Genomic DNA, 19,405 nt, shown 5'->3' with positions numbered 1-19,405 from the left:
TAAATATAACAGATCTAATAATGAAGATGCATACCCTAACTCCATCAAACAGATGTGGAAATTGAGGCTCCGCAAGGGGTATTGGATGTCTAACATTGCAAATCGAGAGGCATCCAGAATCTTCTCAGGCCTCTGGACAGGTGGAGGGTTACGGTGCTGAATGGGGCCTCCAGGTGGCAACCTGGGGACTCATGCATGGGCTGTCCCTTCCCAGCCAAGCCAGCTGACAAGAGCATGCCTCTGTGCCAGTGGGGTGCCATCAGCAAGGCCAGCAAACTGGACAGGGATGGAGCTCAGCCCCTGGCCACCACCAGAGGAGGCCTGAAAGTGCTTCTGCACTGGGCCGGCCCTGGAGGTGGTGACCCCTGGGTCATCTTCACCGAGGACACCCTGACAGCAGAGGAGATTTGCATCCACATCGCACACAAAGTTGGTGAGTCCATTGGTGGGGTTGGAGGTGCTGTCAGCCACTGAGCCCCATCCATCCATTCATCCACCCTCTGCCATTCACTTAGCAAACACTGACTGAACACCTACTGTGTGCTGTCCTCAAATTGCTCCCTTTGTTGAGCTAATATTCTCATTGGGAAATCAGCCAGAAACATAATAAATAAGAAAACTCTGTAGGAGGATGGAGATAAATGATGGAGAAAAATGAAAAACTTGAGAGAAGGGGGAGCCATAGGGATATATGGGGGAAGATGGTACCAGTAAGAGGGAACGGCAAGTGCAAAGGCCCTAAGCTGGGAATTATCCAGTAATATTGAGGAGGCCAGTGACTGGAGCAGAAGGAATGAAGGGGAGAGGAGACACAGGGCAGAGATGGAGCAGGAGGTAACGGTATGAGTCATGCAGGACCTGTGCACCTCAGGGAGGTCTTTGGATTTTACTCCAAGTGGGTGGGAGCCACAGAAGACTGTGAGCAGAGGAAGGACATGACTAGAGTCAGGTATCTCTGGCTGCTGTGGGACAACAGACTGTGGTGAATAAGGTGCGAACAGGGTAGAGGTACCCTTCAGTTGGGGCACAGTGGGGAAGAGATCACTCAGGGCCAGATCTTAGAATACCTTAAATGCCAGAAGGAAGAGTTCAGAATTTAGACTTCTCCTGAGCAAAGTAGAGAACTGTGGAATGGCTGCGAGAGCCCAAAGTTAATGTGCTGTGAAGTAAATTTCTTCTGCCGGAGGAGGAGGGCTCCTCAAGGCGACTTCACTTACATGCCCCTTCTTCCAGAAGTCCTCTCCAGTCTCCTTCCTCACAATTGCATGGGGGCCTTTGGGTGCATTCTACAACCTCTTCTGTAAAATCAGTGATGGATTCTTAAAAAAAACTCATAGGGGTATGCTGGATGATGTGACACATGTCCCGCAGAGGGAACAAAGAACTGGATCTATTTGAGGAAGCAAAAGTTCTTAATAGTGACTACAAGAGTATGGAAGAAGAAATAGAAATGAAAAAAAAAAAAAAACAAACCCCAAAAATCAGCATAATTGGCTGTGTTAAGGGTGTTGGACTTTCTCAGGGGGTCAATGGGAAGCCATGGAAGGTTTAAGCCAGAGAAGGAAACAGTCAGATTGGTTGTTTAGGAAGTTGTCTTACAGGGAGGCTTTCTCCTTCTGTGGGAGACAGTGTTGAGTTTGGAGAAAAATTTGTCATCATCTAACACAGCTGAAACTTACATTCCTGGAAGCCCTACAATTCCACCCCTAGATATCCATCCTACAGATAGAGATTTTCCTCAATTTATGGTTGAGGAATAAATCCATTGTAAATTGAAAATATTTTAAGTAAAAAATGCGAGTAACTAACTGAACACTATGGCTTAGTTAACCTAGTCTACCTTAAATCTGCTCAGAATACTTATTTTAGCCTGCAGTTGAGTAGAACCATCTTACCAGAAAGCCTGTTATACAATAAAGTGTTGAATATCTCAGATACAGGCAGGCATTTGTAAAATACAAAATAAAATACCTCCTATAGGTACTATATAGGTACTATATAGGTGCACTATATAGGTATCTCCCCTCATGACCATATGACTGATTAGGAGCTGTGACTCTCAGTCACTGCCCAGCATCACACGAAAAGATTATAAAGTGGAAAACTTATACGTGGAACCATTTTAAGTTGGAGACCATCTGTATATAACTCAGGTGTTCCAGAAGATGTATGTATGAAAATATTCAAAGCAGCCTCACTTTTTTTTTTATTTCATATATTTATTTGTTTGTTTGTTTGTTTGTTTTGTTTATACATGCACTGGGTACAGTCAGAAGCGCGGGAGGGTGAGAGAATTCACCAGAGCCAGAGCGGGGAGCAGAGCAGGCAGAAGGACTGAAGTACACTGCTGAGGGGAGCAGCGGGCGGCAGGAGAGGTCTGCGCGCCATGTGGGACCCTCCTCTGGTGGCCGGGGAGCAGCCGGGGATCAAACCGGCGCTGCAGAGGCTGCGGGCAGCTTCGCAACCCAGCGCTCAACCGCTGCGCCACCGGGGAGGCCCGCAGCCTCACTTTTCTTAAAGAGAAGTAGGAGACTATCTCAAAGTCCCTCTACAAAACAGTGTGCAAATAAGTTGCAGTGTGGTTTAGCATTGGAATACTATATAGCTGAAAAAAAGAAATTGAAATTACACATCATCAGAGTGAGAAGCTTTAAAACCTACTGTAGTCTGAAAAAAGCAAGTTGTGGAAGGACACCTATAATATAACACTGCATTTAGAGTTAAAATATTCAAGATTAGGTCATAGAGGATATGAAAATGATAAACACCAGTTCAGGAGTGTGCTGTTACTTTTTTGTGGGAGGTGAAAGTAGGCCATTGTAGGCAGTGGATTCAATTGTACATACCCAGTTTCATTTCTTTATTTGGTGGCTGATATTTTGATGATTATAAATTATTCTGAATTGACTATTTTAGATAACATTTTAAAATGATGTATATAAAAAGAATTCCTTTGGTGGCCATTGTGGGGAATGGCAGTCAATCTTGAGGCTGGACTAGGGCTGGGTTTTAGGTTTGAAAAAAGTGGATAGATCCCAGAGATGCAGAAGATGCAGAAAAACATGCTGACCAATCTGATGTGGAGAGGGTGGGAGGAGTTAATGACAAAGGCCAAGTTTCTGGCCTAAAGAATAGAGTAGAAGAGAGACAGGTCCAGGGATCTGCTTGGAATGAGGCATATGAAGGGGTCTGTTGAATATTTCTTTAGATCTGGAACTCAAGGAGAAACTAGACAAAAGGCCAGCACTTTGTAGAATTGTGTTAGTCTAGAGTAGGTTTTGCTGTTGTAACAAGCACCTCCTAAAATTTTCTTACGTTAACAATCAAGGTTTACCTGAACTTTAATGCAGGTCTAGTGGTTCACTACTATCTTGTAGCTTTGCTACTGCCACAAGGGGCCTCCAATAATTCTCAGACAAGAAAGATGGCAAGAGGATTTATTTCTAGGCCAGGAAAAATGCACATCCATTTTGCCAATATTCTGTTGGCCAGAAACCAGTCCAGTGGCCCCAGGCTGGGAAATGTAGTCTTCCTATAAAGACTACATATATTGTATTGTCTTCTGTTAGCAGGGGAGGAGCACCAGAGGGCTTTGGGGGTCCACAGGGTGAATGGCAGCAGATACAAACTACTGACTCAGTTTCTCCTCTGTCCAGGCATCACTCCACCCTGCTTTAATCTCTTCGCCCTCTTTGATGCCCAGGCCCAAGTCTGGTTACCCCCAAACCACATACTGCAGGCCTGTAGAGACAGGAGCCTAATGTTGTACTTCCGTATGAGGTAGGTGAAGGACCCTTGGAAGGTTTGTCCCCTTTAGTGCTGGTCCCCTCTCTGCCACCTTTCCTTCCCTGTTGTTCTGGAGTTGGTCTGAGTCCATGCCAAGCCCCAGCTGTGCCTGGTCCCCTTCCTGCAGGTTTTATTTCCGGAACTGGCATGGCATGAATCCTCAGGAGCCGACTGTATACCGTTGTGGGCCCCCAGGGACTGAGGTTTCCTCAGGACGGCCAGAGCAGGGGGTGCAGCTCCTGGACCCAGCCTCCTTTGAGTATCTCTTTGAGCAGGTATAAACAGGGCTGAGAAGGAAGGATTATTTTTAGAGGGCTTAGTGGCATTTCAGGAGCCCCAACTTCTCTCCTCAATTCAGTATAGCCAATAGGTTTCAACTTGTGTCATGTGGTCTCCTTTGGGTACCTGAACCAAAAGTTCTAATATTCTTAGGGTTACATGGGAAAGAGTGCCATGATTGATTAATCATGTCTGCCATAGTCATAGGTTTGGCAGAGGAGGCATGCATGCTGTCTACTTGGCCTTTCCAGAATGTAGGGATCCTCACCTGCCCAAAGTGGCCAGAATCTGGGAAGTGAGCAGATTCTTGTACCTCTCTTTTTATCCAATTCCTCCTTCCCAGGGCAAGTATGAGTTTGTGAATGACGTGGCATCGTTGGAGGAGCTGTGGGATGAGGAGGAGATCCACCACTTTAAGAATGAGAGTTTGGGCATGGCTTTTCTGCATCTCTGCCACCTTGCTCTCTGCCGCGGTGTCCCCCTGGAGGAAGTGGCGAAGAAGATCAGGTGTCTGGGAATGAAGCAGGGCTACTCCATAGATAAGTAGAAATCCCCTGGGGACCAAGGTAGACCTTGCACGCTCCTTTGCCTTCACCAAACATTTATTGAGCACTTACTGTATCCTGGCATTAGTTCTGGATGTTGAAGACCCAACAGTGAACAAGTCACACGAAAACGCCCACCCTCTTGAAACTCATGTCTAGTGGAGACAGGCAATAAACAAAATACAAAAGGAAATTTTAAGTGATGACGAGTGGGGGTAAGTTAAGCAGCAAAAAAGGAAGCATCAGGGATTTAGGGCTGTACAATTTAAAACTGGTAGTTGAGGAGTTAGCTGCTGATTGAGAAGGTGACATTCAAATTCAAAGATGTGAAGGAGGGAGCCATGTGGATATCTGGGAGAAGAGCATTTTATAAAGAGGAAACAGTTGGTGCAAAAGATCTGAGGCTGGGATCTTTCCTGAATTCTGGGAAAGTATGGCTGGAGCAGAGTGAGCCAGAGGTGATAGGGGAAAAGGTTAAAACAGAGTGGTGGAGACTAAGCAGCTCCTCAAAGCCCATTGGTTTGGAGAACTCCTTCAAATTCAAAAGAAGGAAGAATTCAGGAGTCAGGTTGTTGGCAGCCAGTTATGCTCACCTCTACTGCAGTGAGGGCTGCTCCTCCAGTCAGTAGTCATGATTCTCTTTTAAGCCCCATGGGTGCCTGCTCCTGCTGGAGTAGCCCTTACTGCCTGGAGGAGGTAGCAAAAGGGCTGTATTTTTCAGGATAGAGTTTGTTCTTAAAGCACATTTTTCTTTTTTCTTCTTTTTTTAATTAAAGATTTATTTATTTATGCATACAAGAACTGGGGCACAGGCCAGAGGTGTCAGGGGTGGTGGGTTGTGAGAGGATTCACTAGAGATAGAGTAGGGAACAGAACAGGCAGACTGATCTAAATACACTTCTGAGAGGAGCAGCTGGCTAGTCAGGAGAGGCCTGCTGTGCCATGTGGGTCACCTCCCTGGCCGGGGAGCAAACTCTTGCTGCAGTGGCTGCGGACAGCCTCATAGTGCTGCGTCTTAACCCTTTACACCACTAGGGAGCCCCCTAAAGCCCATATTTCTTTTTTTTTAAAGATTTATTTATTCATGCATACAAGAACTGGGGTACAGGCCAGAGTTTTGGGGGGTGAGAGGATTCACCAGAGACAGAGCAGGGAACAGAACAGGCAGACTGACTTAAATACACTGCTGAGGGGAGCAGCAGGCGAGTCAGGAGAGGTCTGCTGCGCCATGTGGGTTGCTCCTTGGCTGGGGATCGAACTTGCACTGTAGTGACTGTGGTGAGCTTCATAGGTTGCATCTTAACCCCTAGCGCCACCAGGGAGGCCCTAAAGTACATATTTCTAACTGTTTTTGTCACTCTAGAGAACTGAGGCTGTGACAATGAAGCCCAGGAAACTGGGAAGCCCAGAGGAGTTATCCTATCTAGCCTAGAAATCAGAGGCATTTCTGCTAAGACTTTAAGGTTGAGTCAACTTTATCCACATACAGATTTTGCAGTGGCAAAACATTCTAGGCCTAGGAAACAGCTTATAAAAAGGTCCAGAGGGAGAAGGTGGCAAAGACTGGTTTCAAGAGGAACTGAACTTGGAATGTAATTGCCCAAGTATAGGAATTGACTGGGCGAGTGGGCACAGGGGGCTGCTAGCTTTAGGATCCGTCTGGTCCAGGGTGGGATGCAGAGACCTGGACTTGTAAAATTATAATCTAGGTTGTCACGTGCAAGGCAGGTGATGGAGGGCAATTGGATAGCGGATGGGACTTTGTGATCAACAGAGGGACCTCCCAGATCTGTGCCTTATATTGCTAATAATAATGTTAATGATAAAAGCAAAATGAGTTGGCCTCCCTGGTGGCCTGGAGGTAAAGTCTCAGCGCTATCACTCCTATGGCCTAAGTTCAATCCCCAGCCATGGAACTAAGCCACATATAGTGCAGCAGACCTCTCCTGTCTTGCCCACTGCTCCCCTTAACAGTGTATTTTGGTAGATCCGTCTATTCTACTCCCCACTCTGTCTCTGGTGAATCCTCTCAAACTCCTCCTCCCACCGCCAGCACCTCTGGCCTACACCCCAGTTCTTCTATGCAAAAAAAGAAAAGCAAAATGACTTCTCCCATAATAATAATGCCTGACACTAGTAGTACTTGTTACATGCCAGTCAGTAGTCATGATTCTCTTCTAAACCCCATGGGTGGCTGCTGTTTGATTTCATTTTACAGAGGATAACTCTTTAGACTATAAAGAAGTTGCCCAAAGCTAGAATTTTAGCCCAGTAGTCTCCAGAGGTCCATGCCTGGGACCCGATACCACCTGGCTTTCCTCTCCTGGCCCTTTACCATCTTCTCTCCACCTTCACAAGAGCCTTTTTTTAAAAGATTTATTTATTTATGTATATAAGAGCTGGGGTATAAGCCAGAGATGTGGGGGTGGTGGTGAGTGGATTCACCAGAGACAGAGTGGGGAGCAGAACAGGCAGACTGACTGAAATACACTGCTGAGGGGAGCAGCAGGTGAGGCAGGAGATGTCTGCTGCGCCATGTGGGTAGCTCCCTGCCTGCAGATTGCTTCACAGTGCTGTGCTTAACCCCTTGTACCACCTGGGAGGCCCCACAAGAGCCTGTTTTTTAGATAAGGTAGCAGAGGTTCAGAGAGGTCAAGCCACTGCCACTGAGCCAGACCTACCAGTCCCCTGACAATCCCTCCTGGTCCCCACAGTTTCAAGGATTGCATCCCACATTCCTTCCGTCGGCAGATCCGGCAGCACGATGTGTTGACAAGGCTGCGCCTGCGGACCATCTTCCACCGGTTCCTGCGGGACTTCCAGCCAGGCCGCCTCTCCCAGCAGGTCGTCATGGTCAAGTACCTGGCCACTCTCGAGTGCTTGGCACCCCGCTTCGGCACAGAGCGCATGCCAGTGTGCCAGTTGGAGCTGCTGACCCAGACTGCAGGAGCACCCTGCTACATTCGGGACAGTGGGCAGGCCCTTCTAGAGCCCACACCAGCGTCCGCTGCCAGACCCCCCACCCATGAGGTGCTAGTGACCGGCACTGGCGGCATCCAGTGGCGGCCATTACTAGCAGTGGTGAGCTTCCATCTAAGGGTCCAGGTAGGGTGAGGATAGAGGGCTCCTGCTCAATGTTGGCCTTGGCCTCTGAGGGTGGCCATGGTAAGCCCTTTATCTACATGGCTCTGGGATATGTCCGTCCATCCTCTGGCATCTGTTTGTTGGGGTCTTCCACCTGGGAATCTGATTTCTGGGATCTGCACCTCTGAGAACCCATTTTCTAGCATCTGGGCATGAGAGAGTTAGGATTCTCTTCTCTGTCCTCACCTAGGTTCTGACTTGTGTATCTCTTGGGGGTGGGTCCCCTGTCCTGTCTGTAATACCAGCACTTAGGGGGATGCACAAGGGAGCTATCTGGCCCCCTCCAGTTGCTGCCTGTCCCTAGGGGAATATGGAGCAGGTATAGCCCTGCTCCAGCTACCTGCTCCATGTGCTGGGTTTCCAGGGTCCCAGCAGCAGTGTCAGGAATCGCCCTGCTGGCCCAGCTGGAAAGAAAGCTAAGGCCCATGAGGGGAGCAACCAGCCAGCAGACAAGCCACGGGAGGCACAGTGGACCTACTTCTGTGACTTCCGAGACATCACCCACATGGTGCTGAAAGAGTGCCACGTCAGCATCCGCTGCCAGGACAAGTTCTTGGTGGGACCCCAGGGCTCGGGACCTGACTGAGGGGTGCCTTTGCCAGTGATGCCTGCCTGACATCCCTCTGACCCTCAGGAGTTGGCCCTGCCTTCCCGGGCTGCTGCCCTGTCCTTAGTGTCGCTGCTAGATGGCTATTTCCGCCTGACATCTGACTCAAGCCATTATCTGTGCCATGAAGTGGCTCCCCCGCGGCTTGTGATGAGCATCCAGGAGGGTATCCACGGACCCCTGCTGTGAGTGCCTGGGGGGCAGGCAGGTGGTTAGGGTGGTGGGGGCAGCAGCTGCCAACTAGACTTTGAATTCTTGAGGGATAGTGGGGCTTGAACAAGGTGTATGCATTCTGTCTTAGTACACGTGAAATACATGTGTGTGCATGCATGTTCACCCGTGTGTACATATTATATCTTGGTGTTCACCTCTGTGTGTGAATACACAGGTGTGTGCAGGCACCCAAGTCGTAATGTGCCTGTGTAAAGCATGGGCAGGTGTGTGTGTGCATGTGTGAGCTCATGTATGTACACAGTGTGGTGTGAATGCGTGAGTGTGAGCCTCTTTGCTTATGTGTATGTGCATGTGTGTGTGGGGTGTTCACTCATACCACATTGTGCAGGCATCTGTCGTGTGTGTGTGTGTGTGTGAATTCATGTGTGTTTATGTGTGTGCATGTGTTGAAGCTCCACTGCCTGTATATGTTCATGTGAGCAAGTGTGCTTACCACAGACTAAGGAGAGGGGAGGGATCTGCGGTGGGATGGATGGTGAGTCATGGTGAGCCTGCGTGGGCTTGGGATCATCACTGCGCATGCCTGGATGTTTAGCAGTCTGTGTGACGTGTAGCTGTGTCTGTGCTCTGGTGACCATTCTAGATTGTCATGACATGTTTTCCTATGTGACCCTCAGGTGTTTTTTTGTGGGGCTATGTGTTACATACACACTGGTGGCCATTCAGTTGTCTTTGTTGGTGCTTACATCCCTGCAGGGGTATGTGTGTCCTGGTAATTTTAGGTCACTGAGCAATTCTGTTTCCACTTCTGAGGCCAAGAGTGTTAGGCGTCAGCGCTTCTGTGGCTGTCGGATGTGCACGTGGCCATCCTCCAGCCAGCAGGCCAGGGTTTGTGACTGTCAGTTTATCTGATCATTGGTCCTGTGCCCTGGTGGCCCTTGCCATACCTGTGACATTGGGATGGACCATGGGTATCCCTGAGGTGTCTGAGCTCTGAGCCTAGTCTCTCCCCCAGAGTGGGGCAATGTGGCCATTCCCCTTGCAAGGGCTGTGGCTGTGCTGTGTCACCTGTATGGGGTCACCTGTAATGTGTGCCACCTGTATGGGGTCCCAGCTGCTATCACAGAATACTGTAGACTTGAGGGTTAGGAACAACAGTCGGGCTCACACTTCTGGAGATGGGAAGTCCCAAGTTCAAGATGCTGGCAATAGACCAGCATTTGGTGTCAGTTGAGGGCCTGCTTCCTGTTTCACAGATGGCATCTCCCTGTGACCTCACATGGCAAAAGCAGCAAAAGAGCTCTGAGGGGTCTCTTTATAAGGGTGCTAATCCCACTTGTATGGGTTCCACTGTCTTGACCTGATTACTGCTAACCCCCTCCTGAGACCATCACAAAAGGGTTAGGTTTCAGCATGTGACTTTTAGGGCAACAGACATTCAGTCTGTAGCAGCATATGAGCCACCATGTATGTAGCTGTCTGGGCCTGTGACTTTGTCACCTTGCAGCATGTCTGTGCTGATGGTTGTCACCTCCAGTCTGTGATCAGCCCCTGTGCTGCCTCATGGCAGTGGGTAAGCGGCTGTGTCCATGGTCACTGCTCGCTGGGTGTGTGGTAGACTGCCCACTGTGCACCGTGCCTGGGAGCAGCCGTGCATGTGACTGGGAGTGCAGCCATCCAGCATCTCATGGCTGGCTCCTGTCCATGTGTCGTCATGCTGGCGGCTGTGTCTAGCAGTTGTCACACATGAGCATGTACCTGTTCTTGTCCCTGCGTCTCTGTGTTTTTTGGGTATGTGACAGTCTTATATTTCTGTGTGTCTCTGTCCAGACTCAGAGTCATTACTGTGTGGACATCTGTCCCAGCTGGGAGTGCGCCCCTTCGGGCAGGTTTATGTGTCCCAATTGCCCAGCATGGGCCCAGCAACGCCCCAGTGCTCTGATGGTGCTGACCTTGTCCCCCTCAGGGAGCCATTTGTGCTAGCCAAGCTGCGCCCGGAGGATGGCCTCTACCTCATCCACTGGAGCACCACCCACTTCAACCGCCTTATCCTCACGGTGGCCCAGCATGACCAGGTGGGCTCGGGGTGGGGGTCCTGGGTTGGGGCTGGCTATACTCCCTGCCTGGACCCCTGCTCACCTCCCCACCTCTGCCACATACCCCAGGCGTCCAGTGCCAAGAGTTGGCGCCTACGCAAGTTCCCCATTGAGCTGCAGGCTGGGGCCTTTACACTGGAGGGCTGGGACCGGTCCTTCCCCAGTGTGCGGGATCTGCGGGCTGCCCTGCAGGGCTGTTCACTGCGGTCTGGCCAAGACTGCTTCTCCCTGCACCGCTGCTGTCTGCCACAGCCAGGAGGTATGATGATGGGGGGGTCACAGGGAGCGTGGGGATAACATCTCCCCACCCCCACCAACCCTCGATGACCTTGTTCCTACCCCCAGAGTTCTCCAATCTCGTTATCCTGCGGGGGTCTTGCGCCAGCACCAGACCACCCAACCTCAGCCATCTCAGCTTCCACCGAGTCAGCTGGGACAAGATCACCCGGGTGTGTGCAAATGGGGACCTCCAAGGGTCTGGGGACACTGGGAGGGGCAGCCAAGAGCTGTTGTCAATGGAGATGTTCTGTGCCACATTCTACCAGCTATCCCACTTGGGCCAGGGAACCAGGACCAATGTGTATGAGGGCCTCTTACTAGTCACAGACAGAGGCCCCGAGGAGGACAAGGCAGATGATGGGGGCCCTGGGCAGGACCTGCGAGTGGTACTCAAGGTGCTGGACCCCAGCCACCACAACATTGCCCTGGTGAGTGAGCACAGCCAGGAGCAGAGGGTGGGGTGAGGGGGTCAGCGTCTATGCCCTCCTCTGACTTGTCCCATCCCCACAGGCCTTCTATGAGACTGCCAGCCTCATGAGCCAGGTCTCCCATGTACACCTGGCCTTTGTACATGGTGTCTGTGTGCATGGCTCAGAGAGTGAGTAGGCGCTGTCACACCTACCCATGAACCACTTATATATCTACTCTTTGGCCCCTACCCTGACCCTCAACCTAAGTCCTGACCTCACGGTGGCCCAGCGTGACCAGGTGGGCTCGGGGTGGGGGTCCCGGGTTGGGGCTGGCTATACTCCCTGCCTGGACCCCTGCTCACCTCCCCACCTCTGCCACATATCCCAGGCGTCCAGTGCCAAGAGTTGGCATTTACTTCCCCAGAACCACTCCAAGCTCCCCCTCTACACCCTCAACCTAAGTCCTGCATACTGACCTTGATCCCTGACTATATTCCAATCTGTGAGTACTCAACTCTCACCTATATCCCAACCCCTGGCTGTACCTTGACCTTCAACGCATACCCTGACTCCTAACTATATGCCAGCCCTCACTTTGCATTCTCACCCTGCCTTTGACTCTTACCTGTACCCCAATATCCCTTGTTACAACCTAAACCTCAACCTACACTCTGACTCCCAACTGCATCCTAAGGTCTACCTACTACTCAAACACCTCTACAGCACAGCCCCTATCTACCCTCTGACCTCATCAGTACTAGGACCCCTGTGCCCTGCTGGGTACCCTAACCGTCCCAGACCTCAACGCCTACTCCATATGTACCTCAAAACTCTGGTATAGGGCAACCCTAGCCAGCCCCCAGACCTGCTGACCTCAGACCCACCTTTCCGTCTCTCCCCCCAAAATGGTCTAAACCCTGAACCCTGCATATCTTCCTCCTACAAGTACCCCAACCCTGTGGGATCCTGATGCCTCAACCTGGAGCTGTTGTGTGCTTCCTCCCCCATTTCCCCAGTTCCATCTGCACCTTTGTCCCTTACATGTCAGCCTCCTCTGTGCCCCAGTCCATCCTCGACCTCTGCCTTACTCTGTACCCACCTCAGCCAGCATTTATTTCCCCAGAACCACTCCAAGCTCCCCCTCTACAAACCTTCCTTCCCACAATCCCAACTCCTCTACCCTTCCCACCCTGGAGGGTAGAGGCAGGTGGGTGACCCCTGTAGTGTCTGGCCCTTTACAGACATCATGGTGACTGAGTATGTGGAACACGGGCCCTTGGATGTCTGCCTGCGGCGGGAAAGGGGCCATGTGCCTGTGGCCTGGAAGGTGGTGGTAGCCCAGCAGCTGGCCAGTGCCCTCAGCTACCTGGTGCGTAGCCTGGGGGGAGGGTGCTCACATCCCTCAGGCCCCAGAAGCTCTGTCCATGAACCTGCTCTGCTCACATAACCCTGTGGCTCCCATCTCCCCCCAAGAGAACACCCAACTCGTCTGCCTGGGAAATGTGGGGCCTGGCCTCAGCCACCTATGTCATTTTTTGCCTTTCATCGCCAGTCCCATGTGGTCCAATCACCCTACTTTCCAGAACTCCCCCTTCATTCAGGAATTACTGGGCACCCTCTATGTACTAGGCTGTGTCTTAGGCCTGGGGACAGAGAGAACACAAAACAGACAAAATGCTGTCCTCAAGGTGCTGGCCTTTTAGTTAGGAGGGACAAACAAGAAATTATATTTCTATAATAATATGTTAAAAAATAGTAAGAACTATGGAAAAAAGTGGGGATGGAGATAGGGGTTACTGAATTTTGGGGAAGAGGTGAAGTTGAAATAGGCAGGTTGAGAAGGACTCTTTAAGTTACCTGGAGGTGAAGGAGGGAACCAAAGGGCCTCTGGGGGAAATGCATTCCAGACATGCAACAGCTAGTCCAAGGGCCCTAGGGGAGTAGCTGCCTGGCGAGGGTTTGAGGGTAGCTCTGGGGTCCTCTGGCCTCTGTCCCTAAGCAAGAGCCGTGAACATCAGCCCTGGGAGAGTAGGAAGGACCTAGTTAGCACCTGAGCTGCCCGGTCATGACAGTATATTGGGTGCCCCAAAATGACCACAGTTTTATTTTTCACATGGGCTTTCCCTGTGGGCCTGCATGGACTAGAGTGCAGGCAGGGTCCACCAACCCCCAGTAACCATACCCCATTTCTGCTCCTCTCCCGCCCCCCGACCCCCACAGGAAGACAAGAGCCTAGTTCATGGAAATGTGTGTGGCCGGAACATTCTTCTGGCGCGTTTGGGGCTGGTAGAGGGCACCAGCCCTTTCATCAAGCTGAGCGACCCCGGTGTGGGCCTGGGGGCCCTCTCCAGGGAGGGTGAGGACCCAGGCAGGGTTGGGCACAGGGATGGGCTTTCCCCCTTCCTTTTTCCTCAGTGACCTCTGACCCTCGCCCTCAGAGCGGGTAGAGAGGATCCCCTGGATAGCTCCCGAGTGTTTGTCTGGTGTGGACAGCAGCCTCAGTACTGCAGCTGACAAGTGGGGCTTTGGTGCCACCCTCCTGGAGATCTGCTTCGATGGGGAGATCCTCCTGCAGGGCCGTGGCCCCTCTGAGGTATGAACAAGGGACCCCTGCGCCCTTCCTACAAAAGGCACACATACAAGCTTCAAAGTTGCTTCCCTTTCCTCTGGCTGTACAGCCTCACATATTATCACTTGTCTTTGAGGTTCTGTCAGGTCATCTATTGGTTGGGGTTAATTATAGTCCTGAACGTAAAAGGTCATTGCAGCAGAATGCAAATAAGTAATATGCTTCAATTTTGGGGAGAGACCAGGGCAGTGATGGGGCAAGCTTCTGACCTAGCTAAGGGGTCAAAAGTTTTCCAGGAGAGGTTTTAATCTAAGTGAAGAAATACTGCAGTAACCTGGGCTAGGACGGGTAGCCTAGGCCTAGGGCATGGCATGTGCAAAGGCCTGGTGGCTTTGGTATATTCAGGCAGCTGCAGTCTGCAAGTGCTTCCTATAGGTGGTGTAAGAAAGGATGGAGAGCAGAGGCTGGTGGAAGTCAGGGCAGAAGGGCCGAGTGTGGGATGCTCCAGTACAGCAGAATCATGGGCAAGACCTCTTCCTTTGCCAAGCCTCACTTGCCTTATGTGTAAAATAGGAACAGTAAGACCAAGGACCTTGCTGGTGCAGCCCTGCTGCTCTGGGAGCTTGACTCTGCCTCTTGTAAAAGGGCCAGGGACTCGGGACACTTGACTTCGGTGGGCTTCCTTCCTCACAGAAAGAGCACTTCTACCAGAAGCAGCACCAGCTGCCCCAGCCTTCCTCCCCAGAACTGGCGGTGCTTACCAGCCAATGCCTGAACTATGAGCCAGGCCAGCGGCCATCCTTCCGCACCATCCTGCGGGACCTCACTCGACTGCAGCCCCAAAGTGAGCCCCACCCCAATGCTGGGACCCTGGGAGAAGGGAGCAGGGCTGGGATTCCTGCGCAGTGCACACAAGGTCTCTACATAGTGGCTCAGGGCATGTGCCAGTTTATAACTCACTTAAGAGTATGGGGATGCCATACCCTTTTTGCTTGGGAGAACCACAACTTCTTTGAATAAATTTTTTTGTTTGTGTTCCTATGGAAGAAAAGTTTGCATCCAGGTATCAATTTTGAAATGGCCAACTGTGCATTTTGAACAAGAAGTGGAATTTTCTAGCTGTTGCAAAAATAATTTTTTTTCCTTATCTATGAATCGGTTCTGGGAGAAGCAATGGCCACTTTTTCTGTGCTCACAAGTATAGTCCTGTTGGGAGAGGAAGGGGCTGCACAGCCTAACCCACTGTGGCTCTTTTAGATCTCGATGTTTCTGCGGTGAATCCGGACTCACCAACTTCAGATTCCACCGTTTTCCACAAGCGCTATTTGAAAAAAATCAGGGACCTGGGCGAGGTGAGAACTGCGGGGCGGGCCCGGGTTGTTAGACGCACTTCCTAGTGGGAAAGAGTGGGACTTACAGGAAGTACTACCTGCCAGCTGTTCTCCTGATATGTGGGTGGGGCCTGGCCTAAAATCCCTCCCTCTCAAGGGAGAAGTGGGGGCTAGGCCCCCTAAGAGATCCTCTAATACCGATTAGGTATGGCCAAGGGCTTTCCTAACAGGCGCCCCTGGAGGCGGCACCAAGGGAACCCGGGATGGGGCTCACCCTTGTGCACTCTGGCCAGGGTCACTTCGGCAAGGTCAGCCTGTATTGCTACGACCCGAACAACGATGGGACTGGCGAGATGGTGGCCGTGAAGGCCCTCAAAGCAGGTTTCAGCCCCCAGCTCCTCCCCGGCTGGACACGAGAGATTGACATATTGCGCACGTTGTACCACAAGCACATAGTCAAGTACAAGGGCTGCTGCGGGGACCAAGGTGGGTGGGGTAGGATTGGAACTTGGGTGTGGCTTTGTGGGCGGGACCAGCAGAGCCTGGCCAATTAGAATCTCTGAATCCAGACTGGACGGCGCAGTCTATAGGCACCATAGTCGGTATATCCACTAGCTGCCTCCTTCTCTTCTGGGCCAGAGTGGGCGCGACTCAGAGTCTGCTCTCCTACCTGACTAAGGGATTCTGAATGGGCCCATCTCACCTGATGCCTAGTGTAGGCGGGCTTTTGTCTTCCCTCTCCCACCTTGGGGCAGGACTGGCAAGGAGGTACAGAGTACTGGGCGGGCTGTCCCTGCCTCTGTGGCCAGCATGTGGCCCTCCTTCTCCTTCATCAGGGGAGAAGTCAGTGCAGCTTGTCATGGAGTATGTGCCTCTGGGCAGCCTCCGAGATTACCTACCCCGGCACAGTGTTGGGCTGGCCCAGCTGTTGCTCTTCGCTCTGCAGATCTGTGAGGTAGGCCATTCCCATCCCTATTCCTGGAATCTGCCCCCTCCTCTTTGACCTGTTCTTAGGGTCCCATCCCAGCTGCTCACCTGGCCCTAACCCTGGGCTGGTCACCTGGCCTCAACCTTATCAGTCTGGCCCCCAACCCACCCTGACACTCTCTACTTACTTGTCACCCCTCCCCCTATGGGGTCACCTTGTAATCCCACCCTTGATTTCCAGGCTCTGCTCCCTTTGGCCTGGCTCCACTTATCATCCTGCCAGTTCTATCCCAGTATGATCCTCCAAAGCCTGACCTAACTCCCCCAGACATCCTAGTCACTCCTCAGGCTCTGTCCTGCCCCACTGACTTAGCCTTCCTGGACTCCAGGGCATGGCCTACCTGCACTCGCAGCACTACATCCACCGAGACCTGGCTGCCCGCAATGTGCTGTTGGACAATGACAAGCTGGTCAAGATTGGGGACTTTGGCCTAGCCAAGGCCGTACCTGAAGGCCACGAATACTACCGCGTCCACGAGGATGGGGATAGCCCCGTGTTCTGGTGACCAGGCGGGATTCAGTGGGGGCGGGGGGGGGGATGCCTTGGTCACCTGGAACAGATAGGGTGGAGGAGATAATGCTGGGGTCCCAGATGACAAGACCTAGTCTCGGTGTAACTGCCCTCCCCCTTAAGGGTGGGACCCTAACTGGGGCCAGAGGAGTCCTTACATTCCAGGTAAGAACTTCAGCCTGGTGTGGCCCCAAGACCTGAGTGCCCCCTCTTACAGGTATGCCCCAGAGTGTCTGAAGGAATGTAAATTCTACTATGCATCTGATGTCTGGTCCTTTGGGGTCACCATGTATGAGCTGCTGACCCACTGTGACTCCAGCCAGAGCCCTCCATCGGTGAGAATCCATCTACCACTCCACCCCATGCTATAGGAGTTCAAAAGTCATGCCTTCAATTCTCAGCTCCCTACTTAAGCAAGCACTTAATCCAACTGAGCCTTACAGTCCCAATCTATAAAATGGACAACTTATAGCATGAGGGGCTTTGATTAAACAGAAGCCCCACTCAATTGGACTCAAACAAGACAGTAACAGATCATTCTGCCATTTGCAAACTCCAGAGGCGCCTGGGGACATGGCTTGCTCTAGACCCTCAGATATCAGGAAACCCTTCTTCATCTCTTGTTTTCTGTTCTTTGTGGTAGTATCTCTCAGGGAAGGGCTCCCTCTGTTGTGGCAACTGTGTCCCTCACTCCCCTCCACAGAGGACCAGGGATCCTCTTTCCAATGTAATTCTCAGGACTCTGATTGGCCCAACTTGTGTCACATGTGGCTGTAATCAACTCTGTAGCCACAGGCCACAGTGCTTGGCCAGGCCCGGGCTGGTGGGAGGGGATATTCCCAAAGGGAGGGAGGGAATGATTCTACAGAGGCAAAAACAACCTGCTGGGAGGTTGTTTTATAATATAATAATAGCTGCAACCCCCTGATACAGACTTTCTCCATGTTAGTGTTTGTAACTAATAACCCCACAATAACCCCAAGTGGTGGCATTTGATAGATGAGAAAACTGAGGCCCATAGAGGTGAAGTCAGGATTCTAAAGCCATACAACCAAGAGTGGTAGAAATGAGTCTTGCACCCTTAGTCCTGCTTCAAGTCTCTGACCTCTACTAGACCTCCCTCTCTCTTGAAAAGGATTTGTTTTGTTTCTTTTATAGAAATTCATTGAACTCATAGGCCTCAACCAGGGCCAGAGGACAGTGCTGAGGCTTACTGAACTGTTGGAACAAGGGGAACGGCTGCCTCAGCCAGACAAATGTCCCTGTGAGGTGAGAACCACCCCCAGACCTCTTGCCCCCACCTGGGGAGTAGGGAGAACATCAACCACAGATCCAAGTTTTCCTTCCCTAGATCTATCTCCTCATGAAGAACTGCTGGGAGGCAGAGGCCTCATTTCGCCCGACCTTCCAAAATCTCATCCCCATCCTCAAGACAGTCCACGAGAAATACCAAGGTCAGGCCCCTTCGGTGTTCAGTGTATGCTGAAGCCCACTGGCAGCTCTGCTTGGAGAGATTGGAACAGATGGTGCCCACAGAGAGAGACTCCCACTGCCCCATCCAGGAGAAATGCAACATGGGAACATGGCCTCATCCACCTGCTGTGTGTGGCTCCTGTTGGAGACCTCACTTCTGTGAGATGACTTTGCTTCTGTCTTAATCCCTCTGGGTGCTGTGAGACCATGGACAGGATGGCTTACAAACAACAGACATTCATTTCTGCCAGTTCTGAAGTCTGGGGATCCAAAATCAGTGCCAACATAGTCACATTCTAGCGAAGGTGCTCTTCCTGGTTCCTGCTGGTTCATAGCTATTCATGCCTGCCTGTGCTCTCAGCGGGTAGAAGAGGATAGGATTCTTTCTGGAGTTACTTTTGTATAAGACATTAACCCTGTTTGTGTGGATTCCTCCCTCATAACCTAAGCACCTCTCAAAGACCCCACCTTCTAATGTAACATTGAGGAATTTCAACATGAATTGCAAGGGGCATAAACATTCAGACTGTAACGCCGTCCATGGGTGAGCTTGACCCAGACCTTTGAGGGACTCAGGACAAGCAAGAAGCCAACCAGGCTCTTGAATCTGATCTTTTGCCTTCTTCCAGCTCTCACTTTCTCCACTAGCCAGTAATAAACTCATTATTCCCGCAGTTGGAGAATGTTACTTTGACTGATCCACAGCCAGGGTCTGCTGTCCTGGGGGACTGCACTTAGAGCCAGAATAAACTGTTAAACCTTTGCTCACCTCTGAACAGCCAACTAGCAGACTGGTTTCAGGGATTACAGAAAGCACTCAAAGCACTGCACAGATAATACTGCCAATTTCACCCTCTCTTCCCTGTGTGACCATAGGCAAGTGGTTTCCTGGGCCTCCCTTCTCAGCAATGAACTGGGAATGTTCATACTTGCCACCTCATAGGAATAATGCAAAGACCTAATGAGATCATGTATGTCAGATTCTCAGCAGAGACATGTAAACAAAGGCTTAATAAACATTCAGTGATGGTGGTGGTAGATGCCAAAGTGTTTCTACCTATTGTACTTACCAGCCATACTAGAGATACTAGTCACACATTTTGTGAAAGGCAGTTAAATATTTTCCTTCCCATAGGATTTCTTAAGACTTTGTGCATTGGGCCTAGCACAGTGCAGTGAAGCTGTCTGCAGCCTCTGCAGTGCTGGTTCAATCC

The 19,405-nt window shown here is 51.2% G+C and overlaps 1 protein-coding gene across 11 annotated transcripts; it reads left to right on the top strand.

Moving 5' to 3' along the window:
* Nucleotides 1-234: 234 nt before the first annotated feature.
* TYK2 (tyrosine kinase 2) lies at nucleotides 235-18,204 on the top strand (the record flags this gene model as incomplete). 11 transcript variants are annotated; one of them, XM_084248708.1, is made up of 23 exons in its annotated part: nucleotides 235-433; nucleotides 3,657-3,780; nucleotides 3,914-4,061; nucleotides 4,409-4,572; nucleotides 7,325-7,688; nucleotides 8,101-8,310; nucleotides 8,389-8,546; nucleotides 10,502-10,610; nucleotides 10,701-10,890; nucleotides 10,977-11,080; nucleotides 11,177-11,338; nucleotides 11,421-11,508; nucleotides 12,562-12,689; nucleotides 13,541-13,676; nucleotides 13,759-13,913; nucleotides 14,583-14,733; nucleotides 15,147-15,241; nucleotides 15,514-15,706; nucleotides 16,057-16,175; nucleotides 16,537-16,709; nucleotides 16,936-17,053; nucleotides 17,877-17,987; nucleotides 18,070-18,204. In XM_084248708.1, the coding sequence occupies 23 exons, from the start codon at nucleotides 235-237 to the stop codon at nucleotides 18,202-18,204; spliced, it is 3,534 nt and encodes a 1,177-aa protein (XP_084104834.1). The 11 variants fall into 11 exon arrangements, with proteins under 11 accessions (XP_084104834.1, XP_084104836.1, XP_084104838.1 ...); XM_084248710.1 differs by having other exon boundaries at nucleotides 7,325-7,691; nucleotides 8,119-8,310; XM_084248712.1 differs by having other exon boundaries at nucleotides 7,325-7,715; nucleotides 8,119-8,310; nucleotides 10,824-10,890.
* Nucleotides 18,205-19,405: the final 1,201 nt, after the last annotated feature.

This window comes from Talpa europaea (assembly GCF_964194135.1).
Source record: "Talpa europaea genome assembly, chromosome: 12".
NCBI lineage: Eukaryota > Metazoa > Chordata > Mammalia > Eulipotyphla > Talpidae > Talpa > Talpa europaea.
The sequence above is the reverse complement of the archived record's forward strand: the minus strand, read 5'-3'. Positions and strand labels throughout refer to the sequence as shown.